General features: G+C 46.6%; 2 protein-coding genes across 13 annotated transcripts in view; both read right to left on the bottom strand.

Annotated features, from left to right (window-relative positions):
- Nucleotides 1-1001: 1001 nt before the first annotated feature.
- Nucleotides 1002-12247, bottom strand: ANHX (anomalous homeobox). 4 transcript variants are annotated; one of them, XM_085593009.1, is made up of 9 exons: nucleotides 11983-12247; nucleotides 11440-11712; nucleotides 10698-10822; nucleotides 10359-10482; nucleotides 9278-9464; nucleotides 8675-8807; nucleotides 8123-8424; nucleotides 3809-3896; nucleotides 1002-1927 (listed from the first exon to the last, which is right to left on the bottom strand). In XM_085593009.1, the coding sequence occupies exons 2-9, from the start codon at nucleotides 11692-11694 to the stop codon at nucleotides 1900-1902; spliced, it is 1242 nt and encodes a 413-aa protein (XP_085449135.1). In that variant the 5' UTR covers nucleotides 11695-11712; nucleotides 11983-12247; the 3' UTR covers nucleotides 1002-1899. The 4 variants fall into 4 exon arrangements, 3 of the variants coding, with proteins under 3 accessions (XP_085449135.1, XP_085449134.1, XP_077643425.2); XM_085593008.1 differs by having other exon boundaries at nucleotides 1002-3044; nucleotides 11983-12232; XM_077787299.2 differs by lacking the exon at nucleotides 11983-12247 and adding an exon at nucleotides 7278-7422 and having other exon boundaries at nucleotides 1688-1927; nucleotides 11440-11701.
- A 981-nt stretch (nucleotides 12248-13228) lies between these two features.
- The window catches only part of DEPDC5 (DEP domain containing 5, GATOR1 subcomplex subunit), a 39031-nt gene continuing 38182 nt past the window's right edge, over nucleotides 13229-14077 (bottom strand). For all 9 annotated transcript variants that reach the window (XM_085593001.1, XM_021549976.4, XM_085593003.1 and 6 more), the window contains one exon: nucleotides 13229-14022. In XM_085593001.1, the coding sequence (XP_085449127.1) occupies nucleotides 13727-14022 (296 nt within the window). In that variant the 3' untranslated portion in view covers nucleotides 13229-13726. The remainder of the gene's footprint in view (nucleotides 14023-14077) is intronic.

Consider the following 14077-nt stretch of genomic DNA (forward strand, 5'->3'; position numbering starts at 1 on the left):
TGACCTGCGCCTCCGTTGCACCGCGGCCGCAGAAGGGACGGCGACAGGAGAAGGGCTTTGCAGAAGGGCTTTTCGGGAGGGCTTTGCAGAAGGGCTTTTCGGGAGGGGTTTGCAGGGCTTTTCGGGAGGGGTTTGCAGAAGGGCTTTTCGGGAGGGCTTTGCAGAAGGGCTTTGCAGAAGGGCTTTTCGGGAGGGCTTTGCAGGGCTTTTCGGGAGGGGTTTGCAGAAGGGCTTTTCGGGAGGGGTTTGCAGAAGGGTTTTTCGGGAGGGGTTTGCAGGGCTTTTCGGGAGGGGTTTGCAGAAGGGTTTTTCGGGAGGGCTTTTGCAGAAGGGTTTTTCGGGAGGGCTTTGCAGAAGGGCTTTTCGGTAGGGCTTTGCAGAAGGGCTTTTCGGGAGGGCTTTGCAGAAGGGCTTTTCGGGAGGGGTTTGCAGGGCTTTTCGGGAGGGGTTTGCAGAAGGGTTTTTCGGTAGGGGTTTGCAGGGCTTTTCGGGAGGGCTTTTCGGACGGGCTTTGCAGCGGCGCGCCGCTGCCCCGCCCGCCCCTGAGGGTCCCGGCCGCCCGCTGTTGCTATGGCTCGGCGGGAGGCGGCAGCCAATCAGGGCGCGGCGGGGTAAATCTGTCGCAGTTGCCAACGGCCGCGGGCCAATGGGAGGCGGCGCGGCGGGAACAGCCGCGCGCGGAGCGTTGCGGCCGCGGCCGCGCGGGCGGGGCGCGCTCGCCCCTCACGGCGCTGCAAGCCCGGCGTCTGTGCCCCCTGTAGGGATGCCCGGATTCACTCACTGTTGACGGCAATAAACAATAACTTGTGTGAGCTTTCCAAGCACTGCTGTTCCGAACACAAACAAGAAGGGGTTATTCCCAGCCAAAATAACGGAGGCTCCAGGCTCTCAGCAGCCCAAGTGTCCCCAGGGCAGCTGGTCGTGCGTTGTAGTACATAACTGCCTTGTGAAAGTTATCACTTCACAGCCTTACCTTGAAAGAAATGAACTCTGGAGAAACAGTAAGTGAAAACCTTTATTTGAAAACTTCATAACAAAAGGTAAGGGAGGTATCTTCCTCTATCTCCAGGCTGGAGGTTTGGCAATGGAGATCCATTTTACAATACAGATTTTTTTAAAAAAACAGTAACACTTCAGGAAGATACCGAAAACCCACCCTATAACTTGCAGAATTAATTTTAAACCTGAATGAAGGGCCTGACATTCTACTTCTTGTATTAAACACCAATACGATGGCATGCCCTAGCACTGAAAATTCTGCTGCACGCCAGTTCGTGTCACCGGTGGCACTACGGAGTTTGGAACACTTCAGAAGTCACACCCTGCCGTACAACAGGAAGGCAGGGATAAGAAATAGCAGTATTTTACCAGCACTTAGCTGAGACCTTATTTTCCAAGCCTGAGAAAAGGTTATCTAATATCCACTGCAAGGCAATGTAACCACATTTTACTCCTTTGAGCACAGGAACTTCATTTACCTTCATGATGCAACCAAGGACTCTGATCTGGCCAGTGCTATGATTAGATCTATGTTACTGCCACAGAACCAGTGCCTCGGTTGTTAACATTTTAACATTTACAGTGCAGCTTCAGACAGCTCCAAGAAAAACCGCCAGTCCACAGTGCACCTTTGCTTTCTTCTATCCTTTGCAAAATTCTTAATAAAACTGTAACTAAACCAAACTTTGTAACCATTGAAAACACCTCCATCCTTCTCCCTCACTCTATTTCTCTCCCTGCCAGACTCCTCTTCTACTATTAAAAGAAAAGAGAAAAAAGGAAGCAATGGGGTATTTCCTGGGGAACTGCAGACACATGGAGTGTATCTGCAGGCAGGTCACATCCGTACACTGTCAGAAAATTCACACAGCAGGACTGCTGCCTGGAATATATCGTTGCTTAGTGAGTCAACTGGATCCTCCAGGACCTGAAAGACATGAGAAGGAACCAAAGCCTCACTAGGTATGATTTTAACACAGTTGGTTATGGTGAAGAGCTCCTTTAGGCAGACAGCAGCACAAGGTGTGCCATGGGAGGGAATGGCACTGGTCAGGGCTGTGTGCATGAAGCAACAAAGGCCTGCATCCCCCCCAAGTTCAGGTAGAGTAATCCATCAGTGGGTGTGGAAGTGATGAGCACAATCCATGCCCAATCCAACTCCCAGGAATTCAGAGCAGAGAAATTCCCTTCATTTTACCCTAGGCTTTGGCTCCTATGAAAGCCAGTAATTGACAGAGGGTAAGACAGGAATTAAATAATTAAGGAAGTGATGTCCTGAACAGGGGAGCTCTGCTCAGGGAGAGAAAGAAATATCTCCAAAATGAATTAACGTTTTGTTTGTTTGCTTGCTTTCATTTTATTCTCATTTTGGTTCTAACAGGATGCATGACCTACAAAAAAAATTGAGTTGTGTGGACAAAAGAAAGTTTTCATCTGCATCTCTGTGGTTCAGGCATAGGAACCAAATATCTGCTTATTCTTGCCACAAGCCCAGAGTAAGTTGATTCAGCAAGAAGCAAAGTGTCCAGGAAGTCTGTAGAATGCTGTAAAATCATTTACCCATTCAAGCTCTTCCTTTTCATAGCGCACACACTAAAATATGCAAAAAATTGCTTTTCTGAAGTTTTGAACTGAGTAATTATTACAAAGATTTGAAGATGTCCCATTTGACATCTACAAGTATCACTCAGTATCTTGCTCCCAGCCCATAGTGTATTGAGTGTCATGTTTCTTCATCACTGCAAAAATCAGTGCAAGGATGCAGAACAGCAAGATGAAAACTAGCTAGAGACAGCCTGCTCTGGGAATCTTAGAAAAGACTCATTCATTATTAATGCCCAAAGCTTTCCTTCTCATCTGGCTTACATTATGGCTGGTAAAAAGACCACTTTCCAAGATACAGATCTTTATATTGATGCTTTCAGAGGCTCAGAAGAGGTTCTGTTACCGCCCTCAGAGCTGCAGCAATTTCTCATAATGAGGCCAGCAGATATGGGTCCTGCTTTTTGTAATCCTTATTGAAAAGGTTTCTCCAGTAGCTCACACTGAAAGGGAAACAGCAATGGATGCTGACTGACTGTTAGACCAACACATGTGAAACCAAAATACATCAGTATACAGCTTAGACAGGGCTTTCTTAGGTCCTATTTTTAGGTAACAATTCAGAGATGTGTTCCCATCCCCTTGAAAACACAAGATTTCTAACTTGTATTCTCTACTGCCTTGAAGTCCCCATCAAAAGGCATGCAGACTGCACCCACAGCATGGAACTACCTTCTTTATCCTGGCCAGTAATCACACTGCTCTGTATACTGCTAGCAGCCATCTCAGAACAGTGCAAAATCCCTTTTCCTCAACAATAACACAGACCCACAAATGAAAATTACATTAAACATTTTAAAAGATCTGAGAGAACAGAGTCAAATTGTGCAAAACATCTTAGAGGGGAGGACCTCAAGGAGGCATCTTTGTGTGATTATTCTATAGGTGAGCCCTCCAATGCTGAAAATTTAAATGGCACTTTGGATATGCACAGGATCTTTTGGCCACCATTTCAATGACACATTCAGTAAAATCAGGGTCTGACTAGCAATTCAAGTAGGAAAAAACAAACTCACCTTTCCTTCTACTATCTGCTGGGTGTTAGCCAGGGAATGTCCAGCTTGCCCTGAACTGGACTTCAGAAGCTAGGCTTAGATCAAACATATTTCATACTAAATATGATATGAGATTTCACATCTCCTCTGAGAAAGCTGCAGGGGATCGTGTGTACAGAGCTTCTTTCTCTGGACTTTAGGTGTGTTCTTACCTGGCTTTGTCCCAGGGTTTGGCTTTCTTCCACACAGGGTGCAGAAACAGGTGGGCACTGAGGGCTGCCAGGCACAGTCTGAGAAGAACTGGAAAAAATATTATATATATTATATACAAGTGCATTTGTACTTATGCATTATTTGCCACTTACTGTAATGTTTTGCAGCAGGACAAGAGGGGGTCTTGACAAGACTGCTCATTTGATAGTTCTGTTGTCTACACACCTGCCTCATTTGTCAAAATTGTTATGGCCGGAAAATAAAGGTTCTGCAGTGGGAAAACTGCCTTGACCAGGAGCAGTATATAGGGAGTAGTATATATCACATCTCAATTTGCAACTTTCCTTCTGCCCCAAAACACTATCCATAAACAATGTGGTGTCTACCAAAGCCCCTGGAACATGTTTTAAAAGTAGAGACCTTAAGAGTCAAAATATGTGGCTTTAGACAAAGACACAACATTGGCTACGCTTCTGCTGCAGCTTTCCAAGGCCACCAGTGGAGTCTGGGGAAACGGCTTCCCCATCCACACTCCCCTGGAGGCTCTTCCAGCCTCTCAGGTCAGTCTGTGGGCACTGGGTCAAGCAGCAGGCACTGGGTACTCAAGAATGGGATGTTCTCTCACATCATCACCAACTCAAAAGTCTCTCTAATGCAACAACAGTGCCCATACCACCACCAGGAATAGCCAAAGTGTGAGTGTCCACACGGGCCCAGACAAGAGGTGCCCAATAGGAGAATACAGGAAAAAAGTACAACCAACAGGATAAGTGTCAAGTTGCCCTTCCTTGGAATGTTCCCCAAGTTCCAGCAACAAGCCTTGGGACTCCTCTGCTGGAGGCTGCATTCAGAGTCACATTTCTTAATGACAAATGGCCTCATCTCCCTCTCCCACCCTCTCAAGAATTTGTCTCATGCTTTTTTACAGCCCACTTACACCGACATGCACAGTGGCCTTAGCAACGAGTTGTTCTGCAATTCAGTTATGCAACGTGCCAAAAAGTAGCCTCTCTTGGTTGGTGGGTTTGGGGGTTTGGGACTTGCTGCCTGCCTGTGTCAGGATGCTGCGTTGTCCAGAGGGGAGAGCCCAGCTGCAGGAGGATCCCCAGCACTCTGAGCTGGAATCCCAGCAAGCAGAAGCTGTAAGCTGCCATGAACATCTCGGCACTGACATTTTCTAAATCAATATGCTGGCTCATAAATGCAGAATGCATTGCTCCATAGAGCTCAGTGTGCTTTTCTTTCTGAAATGGAAGGCACGAGATTTCCACTCTGCAAGAACCATTAGCTGGGCTACATTCCACCTGTCCTGACTTGCAGAGTGAAGAGGATGCGCCACCACTATCTGTAAAGGGAAGCATCTGTTTGGTGTCCCACGGGGACTTCCAGGCCTCTTGCTGGATCAAACCCTCCTCTCAGGCAGCAGAAGCAGATGGAGACAGTCAGCTTCCAGCCTGGTTCCCTCTCACACTCCCACCTCACAGCCCTGTAGATCAGAAGAGGTTTGGACACAGCCCAGGTGCGTAGGAGTGGCTGTAAAAAGCCCATGAAAGAAATCAACAGGGATTGTTCTGATAAGCTTTGAGGCCACATCCTTTCCAGGTAAGCATTTTTAAAAATGAGACAAGCAGATCAAGGGTCCTTTGGCTGACTTGCAGCTCTATCCCAGGACTCAGGAAGCAAGGAGAGCATAACACTGAGTCCACTCCAATAGGTGATCTTGGCTAAATAATTTCCTTCTCTTTGTGTTACTCTTACCTCTAAAACCAGGATAACATCACTGCCCTGTCCTTCCAAGACAGCAACACTCATTTGCCTTGATCAGACAGTTTGATCTCTTGCCCCCACGAGTCCCCAGAGGGGTCATTACACCATGACTGCTCAAGAGGACTCTGGTAACAATACTCTTCTCTAATCCCTGACTCTGTTAGAGGGCTCTGCCTTATTACACAGGTGATCCTCACTGACTGAGCAGTGATTTTACCAAAGACTACCCACACAAGTTCTCCTGGCTCCCTAGAGAGAAACTGCAAAATGAAATTACACCCTAAGCATCACTCATTTCTGAAAAAGATTGATGCTCCATAGCATTCATGGAATATTGAGGAGGTCAAGGTTTTGGGGGGATCTGGACCAGGCCACTAAACAGTGTTTACAAATAGGGTTCAAATAACAGTGTCCTCACCAAAAGGTGCCAGCAAAGCAGCAAGTCCTGCCCCTCACAGGAATATGATAAAGGGTGTGTGGATGCCTGGCACACTGACATTCCCAACAAGGAGACATTCACCATAGATTTCTTCTACTGGCAGAACATATTTTAAAAATAAACATGAGCTCACTCCAGAGTCAGAACATGCAATTTTAAATCCAGCAAAATATTGCCAGCAAGTCTTGCTGATCTTTCATGATCTTTAGCCACTGTTTAAAACTGTGGATCCTAAAACTCAGCCTGAGGTTTACAATGCCTGACCTGGGCTCTCCTCAGCAATTCAGAGCAAGAAGTCTGACATGAATGTGAACAAGGCACCTGGCCAAGTGAGAAACAGGGGTAAAATGCAGAAATGTTTTCTGCAGGGAACTGGGGCCAAAGCCTTACCAATCTTTATCTCCAGTGAATCACTGCATTTACTTGTTGTTTAAAAAGCCACAATGCCTTCTGTGCCTCTGCTTCCTCATTTTTAAAGTGGGAATAAAGCTTCTTTTACCCCCTTTTTTGACATACTGACTATGTAATGTTGGCACAAATACTGGTCAGCGTCAAGCAGAAGGATTATAAAATGAGGCTGCTACCCTTGCTCTGTCTTGCAGATCAGTAAATTAAAGGAAGCCCATAATGTCTGGCAGTGTTTATTTTTATGTAACATTATGGAAGTTGTATAACACATGGAAAATGGCATGAATTTTTGTTGTTTTGCATTCTCTGAATTTATCTCAATTCCCAGAGAATATCTGAAATCTGAAACATTTGTTATAGGTGGAAAACAAAGAGAGACCAGTGCCCGTCTTTCCATCTTCCAATTTGGAAAGCTTGCACTATGGAATAATCTTGTCATGAGGTTGTGAAGCTACAAAAACTATTTTAGGATTAAGTACAGGCCCTACCAACCCAGCCCACAGAACCAACAGAGCCAGCCCTCACTGGATCAGTACAGGTTATGCTTTTCTGCCAAAACCAAGCAAATAGTTCAGAAACTGAACCTGCCTGAAAAACAGAAGGTCATATCTTCTCTGATGAGGCTGGTTCCAAATCTCCTTTGTGCCACACACACACACGTATACTTAGACAAGATTACCCATGCACAGATATAAATGCTGGCAAAGAAGGATGGACACAAGGAGAAGCAGTCCCTGGGAATGAGGTGTGTCACTATTTCTGCAACTCTCTTCAACAGGGTATCAAGACATGGCTGGACTCTGCATCATTTTTATTCCTGCCTTTAGGCAGCCCTGTGCTTTCCCTCCTTTTACCTGTGCGCAAATTCCAGGGTCCCTAGCTGTCCTCCTCTAAGGCTTAAGCTTTCATCCTGTAAATCTGACTGCTGAATGATTCTTTCTGAACTGGCTTCAACACAGCCACCTTGAGGGACTGTGCTCAAGGGAACTCTGATACCTGCTGAAGTAAATGCTCGTATTAAACACAAGTACAGATACAGATAACATGGCCCCAACCTCCGACCCAGCTATTCCTTCTCTCCTTGCTCCACATTCACCAGAGCCTGGGTGAATGGCAGTTACAGCCCTTCCTGCTCTACAGACTTACAGCAAAAGCAAGAGGGCATCACTTACGCATCCTATCAAGACTATTCTGAAGAACAGGGAGAAGAAAAGAGATGTGGGAATGCTGAACAAGACTGGACAGGAAGAAGACAAAGAGGAAGAGAGAAAAAATAGCAAGAGGGAGAGGAAAGTGAAAACATGTGCTTGAAGACAAACACCATGTCACAGTTAAGTTCCCAGACTTTTCTCAGGCAATACTTAATGATAACAGGCATTAAAAACCCAGAAGCTCGCAAAAGGGCAAGGTGAGCAGACAACACCTGGAGGGATTCTCTCAATGGAAACACTAAAAGGAATCCACCACTATCTAATGGAAGTGCTTGCATGTTAGGGAAAAGAGTAGGTAAGAATGTCTGCTTCAACACCTTAAATCAACAGATTTTCTCACTGAACTACTATGGACGTAGAATTCCAAAGCTCCAAATAAGCCCTGCTCTCCTTCATCAGGATACTTAAATAAGCAAGAGTGTTTACAGCAATGAGAAGAGGAGCTTGGAAAATCATAAGGTCAGCAATCTGGGTGCAGTTTTACTAACCTTCTACACCTGGGGTCCACACGGAGCCAGAGACTCCTCCAGTGCCATAAGGGGGCCACAACATGGGCAGCCAATAATTCACAGAGGGAAGGGACTCATAAGAGTGCAGGACAAAGTTCCCCTGCCAGGGGCTGGCAGCAGCCCTGCTCACTGCTTCTCCAGGCGGCAGCACAGGAGAGCCAAAGCAGGTTCCTGGTTCCATCACAGCCTCAGTGCCAAAAGGTACAGGTTGTTCAGTGCTGTGAGTGGCCAACAAAGCCGTGCTTGTTCCAGTTTCATACAGCACAGGGCTCTGCATACAGCTGCAACGATGGAGAAAATGAATCAGCCAGACATATTGCTTTGCCAAAACGGGACCCCCAGCTAAACCTCTGAATCCTGCCCTCCACAGCTGGGAGATGAACTGCTCTGACTGGACTTGGAACATTTCCATCAGTGGTGGCAAGACTCCTAAATGATGTCCCCAAGGAACCAACACGCAAGTCAGTTCCATGAATACATTTAATTGTTGCTTCATTTCTGAACTGTCACTGTAAAGATGCCATACATCACCTGGATTCCAGCATCTTTAAATATGTTCCTTCAGGAGGCTTATACAGGGGTGCAGCTGATTGCTCACATCCTGGCTCATGGGGCATGTGGGTTATCTCTGTGTGCTCAGTGCTGTTGCCTGCACGAGATCCATCTGAAAGGTACAGGCCAGGCAGGTGAAACAACGCTAATGGTTACTCTAAAAGGCAACGAAACAAGTCCAATCTGCCAAGTGCAGCAAGACCCCTGTGTTCCCTGTGACTGAAGTTTGGTTATGTGTCTGTGGAAGGACATGGAAATACTGGGCTTTCCTGGAGTACACTGCTCTGATTCCAGTATATGAGAGCTAAAACCTGCTGCTTCCCATGTATTTGGTGCCCCCTTAAAGGCAGACATCTCTTTTCACCTGTTGTTGCACAGGCATGAGCAATGTCTGCTCCTATGGAGTGACAGCCTGGAGCCAAACAATGAGGCACTCCACAGACGCAGAGTCCTGCAGCTTCCACTTGATCCATCAGCACATAATGCTGTTCTGAAGGAGCAATATCCTTCCCTTCCTGAGGGAATTTAAACTGATTTTCACCTCTCTGGATGACATCCTGAACCCATTAGGAAGAGACAAACCTGCAGTTTGTGGAGGATCGGATCCTTTATCCTGCGGCTTCTTTCTGTGGGAAGCCAAAGCCCTCTCAGGACATGAATTGTTGAGCTCTTCCATATGAAGAAGGCGAGATTTTTGACGTCGTCGATAATTTGCAAACCAATTATAGACCTGAATTGGCTGTAGGTTCAAGGCCTGAGCCAATCCCTCCTGCAAACCCAGGCACAGGGAGAAATCAAAGGAAAAGAAATCACATCCAAATGATCAAGCATTTCCCTTCAGTTCCAAAAGCAGTCCAGCAAAAGACTTTCCAAAGCCAGAGACATTTACTCACTAGGTGTCTAGTGAAGTAAATAGGCCTAGTGGATCCCATTGAGGAGACCATTTTATAAGCTCAGAGCTGATAGAAACCACAAATTCCACCCTGCACTCCCAGACAATTTGTTTGCTAAGGAAGCCACTGCTATTCTATACTACTCACCAGATAATGCCCTCACCAAACTATGTTCTTCCTACAGAATGACAGCTTCACAGGGACAGGTATCAAAGTCTGAAGCCCTTACCTGGCAAGGTAGTGATCAACAGTGCTTGTTGATTTAATGCACACATCTCTTCCATTACAAACCTGTCCCCGTCCAAAGAAGGTAGATCCATGCATACACCAACACAGCCTATTGTGTTATCACATCAAATTACCAGCATTTGAAAAGTCAGCACAAAATATTTCTGGTGAACAGAGTGCAATTTTATATAGGTTGTTACTCAGTCAAGTCAGAACTATTTATCACTGTAATAGAGCTCTGCTGAGTGATGGCTGTTTGGCCAATAATGCTCAATCATTACAAAATTAAAACTGTTAAAAACCCAGTGATGAATTTATTGCCCCTCAACTTTTTGTCCACAGCACGAGAAATTGCTTAGCATGAACCTGATGATTTTTTAAAGAGACCTTTACGGAAAGATCAAACATGAGGAATCCCAGCTCCAGTGAGCCTTTTGGAAACAAGGATTTAGAAATTAAAGCAGTTATAGACTCTTGATTGCAGTGTCCTGCTTTTCTGTGACAAAGAGACTTGATTGGAAGTATCCCTTGCATATCCCTACCCGTTGTTTCTTGTCTGGATTTGCCGTCACCTCTGCAGCAAACTTGTACAGGTGCTGGCGTGCTTCTTCTGAATAGTTTCGATTCTTCAAACCCTCAGGACAAAGGGAAATAGGTGGAGGATTCCTGTGCACAGGAGAAAGTGGGATTAAAAAGGACCCAAAAGGAATAATTCACATTAATGAGAATTTTCTCACATTGCAACAAGTGGTGAAATCACCAAGAAAAACCAAGTTCCAAGAAGCATCATCTTGAGATGTAAAACAAGCCCCTGCATCTGTAGCCCCTGCATCTGGAAACTACAGAGAAAAAATAATCTTGGTCTCCCAGCTATGCAGTACCTCTTCCTACAACGGAATTTCTGCAGTGGTGTCAGAACATCTGTCTGGTGTTTCTCCATAACCCTCTGGTAGTGAATCTCATGCCAAAGTTTCACCAGTTCTTCCTTCTGTTCTGCCTTGCAATACTAAAAAAATACTGTGTGTAAGTAAACCTTTCCAGAGAGTCACTCACACCATGCATAAGGGAGAAAACCCTCACCAGAAATGTATACAGGGATTCCTACTGGTATAACAGCACTAGCAGCATTATCTAAGCATATGGCTCACTGTACCTTCCCTCATGTACACAGACAGTTGCCTAATTCCTTCTTTTCCTCTGGTGAAAAGATCTACATTACCGGATCTAGAGGCCAAAAATCCCTCACCTTGAATAGCACCATAAAGCCTTCTTCATATATTCCCACCCTACAAAGCCCCCTAATCTTGGGCTTCCCAACATTTTTATGTCCTGAGCCCTAAGATTGTGAAAAACTCCAAGAATCATCGCAGTAGAACACAAATCCTGCTACCACCAACACCGTAATCACCCAGTTACTTTCCCCCCCTTGGCTGATTAAATCTAAATGCCTGTAACAAAGGCTTTTGCAGGTCAGTAATGCGCACTTATCACTTTCCACTGCCTTACACAAGCTGGAAGTGCTCCACGTGCCGCGGTTTAGGTACTTCCGCACTAACAGCTCTAACTACTGTTTTTCTAACACGGCTTTTTATTTCCATGAAGAACTGAAGAACACATCCCTACCTCCAGGAGTCTGCAGGCTGCGTCATATTGCCCTTTATGGATATGAACGGACACACAAGCCCGGACAACATGGATGTTAATAAGAAAATCTGTCTTGTTCTTGCATTGCATCATGGCTTCAACCAGCTCCTCCAGAGTAGCAGAAGAGCTCTGGAGCTCCTGGCAAAGCTGTCCTGCTAGATTCAACAGCTTGGTAGGTGGGGGATGCTTATTTTCATTCTTCTTTAACATGGCCATGAACTGCTCCATCCTCATGTCCTGTTGGAACTTTTTCTATGCAATGCACAAAGTTGTGGTTAGATAAAAACTCTTTATCTCCTATTTTTAGCTTCTACGGTATGCTTTTTTTTAAGGAAAGAAATTCACTATGCTGTTAAAAGCAGCCTAAGGACCTCGAAATGTTTAAAATAAAACAAGGTCTAAAGCCGCCCTGAAAAGCTAAAGACACACCTGGTTTGCAGTTGAGAAAACTTAACTCAGAAAGACGCATTAAACTTTCCCCAAACTCGGAGACTAACTCTAGGGTTTACATCCACTACTTACAGGTTAAAACTACCGCAACGTTAAGTCCAGAGACGTTCAGTTGAAATTTCTCCAAAATGGCACGTACAGGCCCGGGCAGACCGCAGTTACTGTAAAATATGAAACTCTCGTCGGGGCTGCTTCTCGCCCGTTTTCCTGGGAAGAGGACGCCGTGCGATCCCGCGCAGCCTCGGGCCAGCTCCAGCCCCGCCGGGCAGAAGGAGAAGCCGGGAATCAGCTGCCAAGCGCAGGAGCTGCACGCGGCAGCGCCGTCCGCTCCTCCCGCGGCGAGGCCGGGCCCCTGCCGCCGCCCGCCCCGCTCCCCGCAGCCCTCGGTGGGTTCAGCTCGGTGTCACCGAGTCCCGAGGGCACTGCGGGGTCAGCTGCGGAGCCGCCGGGCCCTTTCCCAGACGCCGCCCAGGCGGGGCTCCGAGGCTGCCCCTGCACCCCACCCCCAGCCCGCTACAGCTTCCACCGCCGCACGCACAGGGCTGCCGGAGGGCACAAGAGATGGAGAAAGGTGTGGAATAGCAAGTTCCTTCCATAGTAGAGAGTATTTTGAAGTCGTTAATGGGGATCAAAGATCAAACAAGCACTGATAATTGTGACACAGAGACAATGAAGAGGCGCACAGCTCAAACCCACCTTCTATAGAGGCGGATGCTGTCTAAAAACAGATGAATCATCCTGACTCAGTTTAAGGGACAAACATTTGAAGCAGTTACGATTTGCCTTGAATCAGATCTGAACACAACCCTGCAGGTGTCGGTCCTCCCCTCATTCCAGTTTCCCGAGGACATGGAACACTGGGGAGCCATCTCGAAGCAGGAGCCAACAGCCCCCAGGCACGGCACGGCTGGGTGCCCGCTGTGATTCACCCTAAACCTGCACTTCGGTAACAAACTCGTGCCAGCGCCCTGCAAAGACAAGGCTACATGCTTGAGTGCAGGCAGCTTCCCCTTGCGGCATGCCAACGCGTTCTAAAAACCTGCCCATAACCCTCGGCAGCAACTTGTGCCCAGTAGCCCTTGATTTCTCCTTAGGCTTCGGTGCTGGCCTTGCAAGATAGTAACTGGCTTCCTGCTCCTGCTGTATGATCCTGCTCTAGATCCAGACATGAAGACAGAAAATCCTGCATGATTACAAGACAAAGTCCCAGCACTTAACTTTGAGCTGAACATAGAAAGCAGTATTTTCTTTTGGCCATTGTTTTCTTTTACTCACCAATTTTGTATTGCTGTCTGTGGAGTTACAACAAAACATCAGGTCACTTAATTTTCTGCATTTTACTTATTTACATGTATGAAAATTTAACAAGCATCTCTCACATCTTTTTTTACATATTCACACAATCAGGTACACCTTGGAAGGGGAAGGGGCAGGCTGCTGCCAGCCACATCAGATGCCACCTGGCACCGATCTTTTCCAGCAACTGGAAGCTGATACCATCACACTGTGCTGAATCAAACTGCCCTTGAAAACCATTTGCACTGTCCCTCCTTTACCTCTGCTCTAACTGAAGTTTTGGCAACCAAGGACTGTAGCTACTTGAAACCAAGCTAAGGTCAGGTGATAGATACTGGCAAGCCAAGAGCACAGATTCTTTTTTTCCCAAGCACTTAATCAAATTCTGTTGAATATCAACAGCAGTATTGCTCAGGTCCTCTTGGAGCCTCGATATGAATCCAACAGAGAGACTCTTCACTTCTACTTCCTTGCCACAAGATAAAGCTTCTAGCTGTCTCCCTAAGAGATACAACCCTATTCACGGAGCACTAGCATGCATCTTGTCCAGACAGTCAGTCCAGAACGTGACAAGCCGGCTGTCTTTGTTCCAGCAGAAGTCTGTGAAGTCTTTCAGCAGCCGGTCTGCGAACTTCTCGTCGCCGGTGGCGCTGGAGCGCCAGGTTTTGGTCAGCATGGTGTTGTAGGCCCAGTTGTAGCCAATGCGCTCCTCACAGAACATGTTCTGGTTGGTGGAGCTGGTGGAGTTGCGCCGGCGCCGCTGCTGCCCGCTGGAAAACTTCCGCTTGGAATATGGCAGCTGCAAAAACACTGTCCCTGCAGGAAACGGACAGCACTTCAGTCTGAGGCAGACCTAAGCCCCTACTACTGG

The sequence above is a fragment of the Lonchura striata genome, chromosome 15, assembly GCF_050655825.1.
Source record: "Lonchura striata isolate lonStrDom1 chromosome 15, ASM5065582v1, whole genome shotgun sequence".
Lineage (NCBI taxonomy): Eukaryota > Metazoa > Chordata > Aves > Passeriformes > Estrildidae > Lonchura > Lonchura striata.

What these genes read in the sequence shown, in the direction of transcription:
- ANHX (XM_077787299.2), bottom strand. Translation starts at nt 11,694, where the DNA reads ATGAGGATGGAGCAGTTCATGGCCATGTTAAAGAAGAATGAAAATAAG. An exon ending in TTAAAGATGCTGGAATCCAG is followed by an intron (nt 8,425 to 8,674) that starts GTGATGTATGGC and finishes CCATCGTTGCAG; the next exon opens with CTGTATGCAGAGCCCTGTGC. An exon ending in AAACCCTGGGACAAAGCCAG is followed by an intron (nt 1,928 to 3,808) that starts GTAAGAACACAC and finishes CATGTCTTTCAG; the next exon opens with GTCCTGGAGGATCCAGTTGA.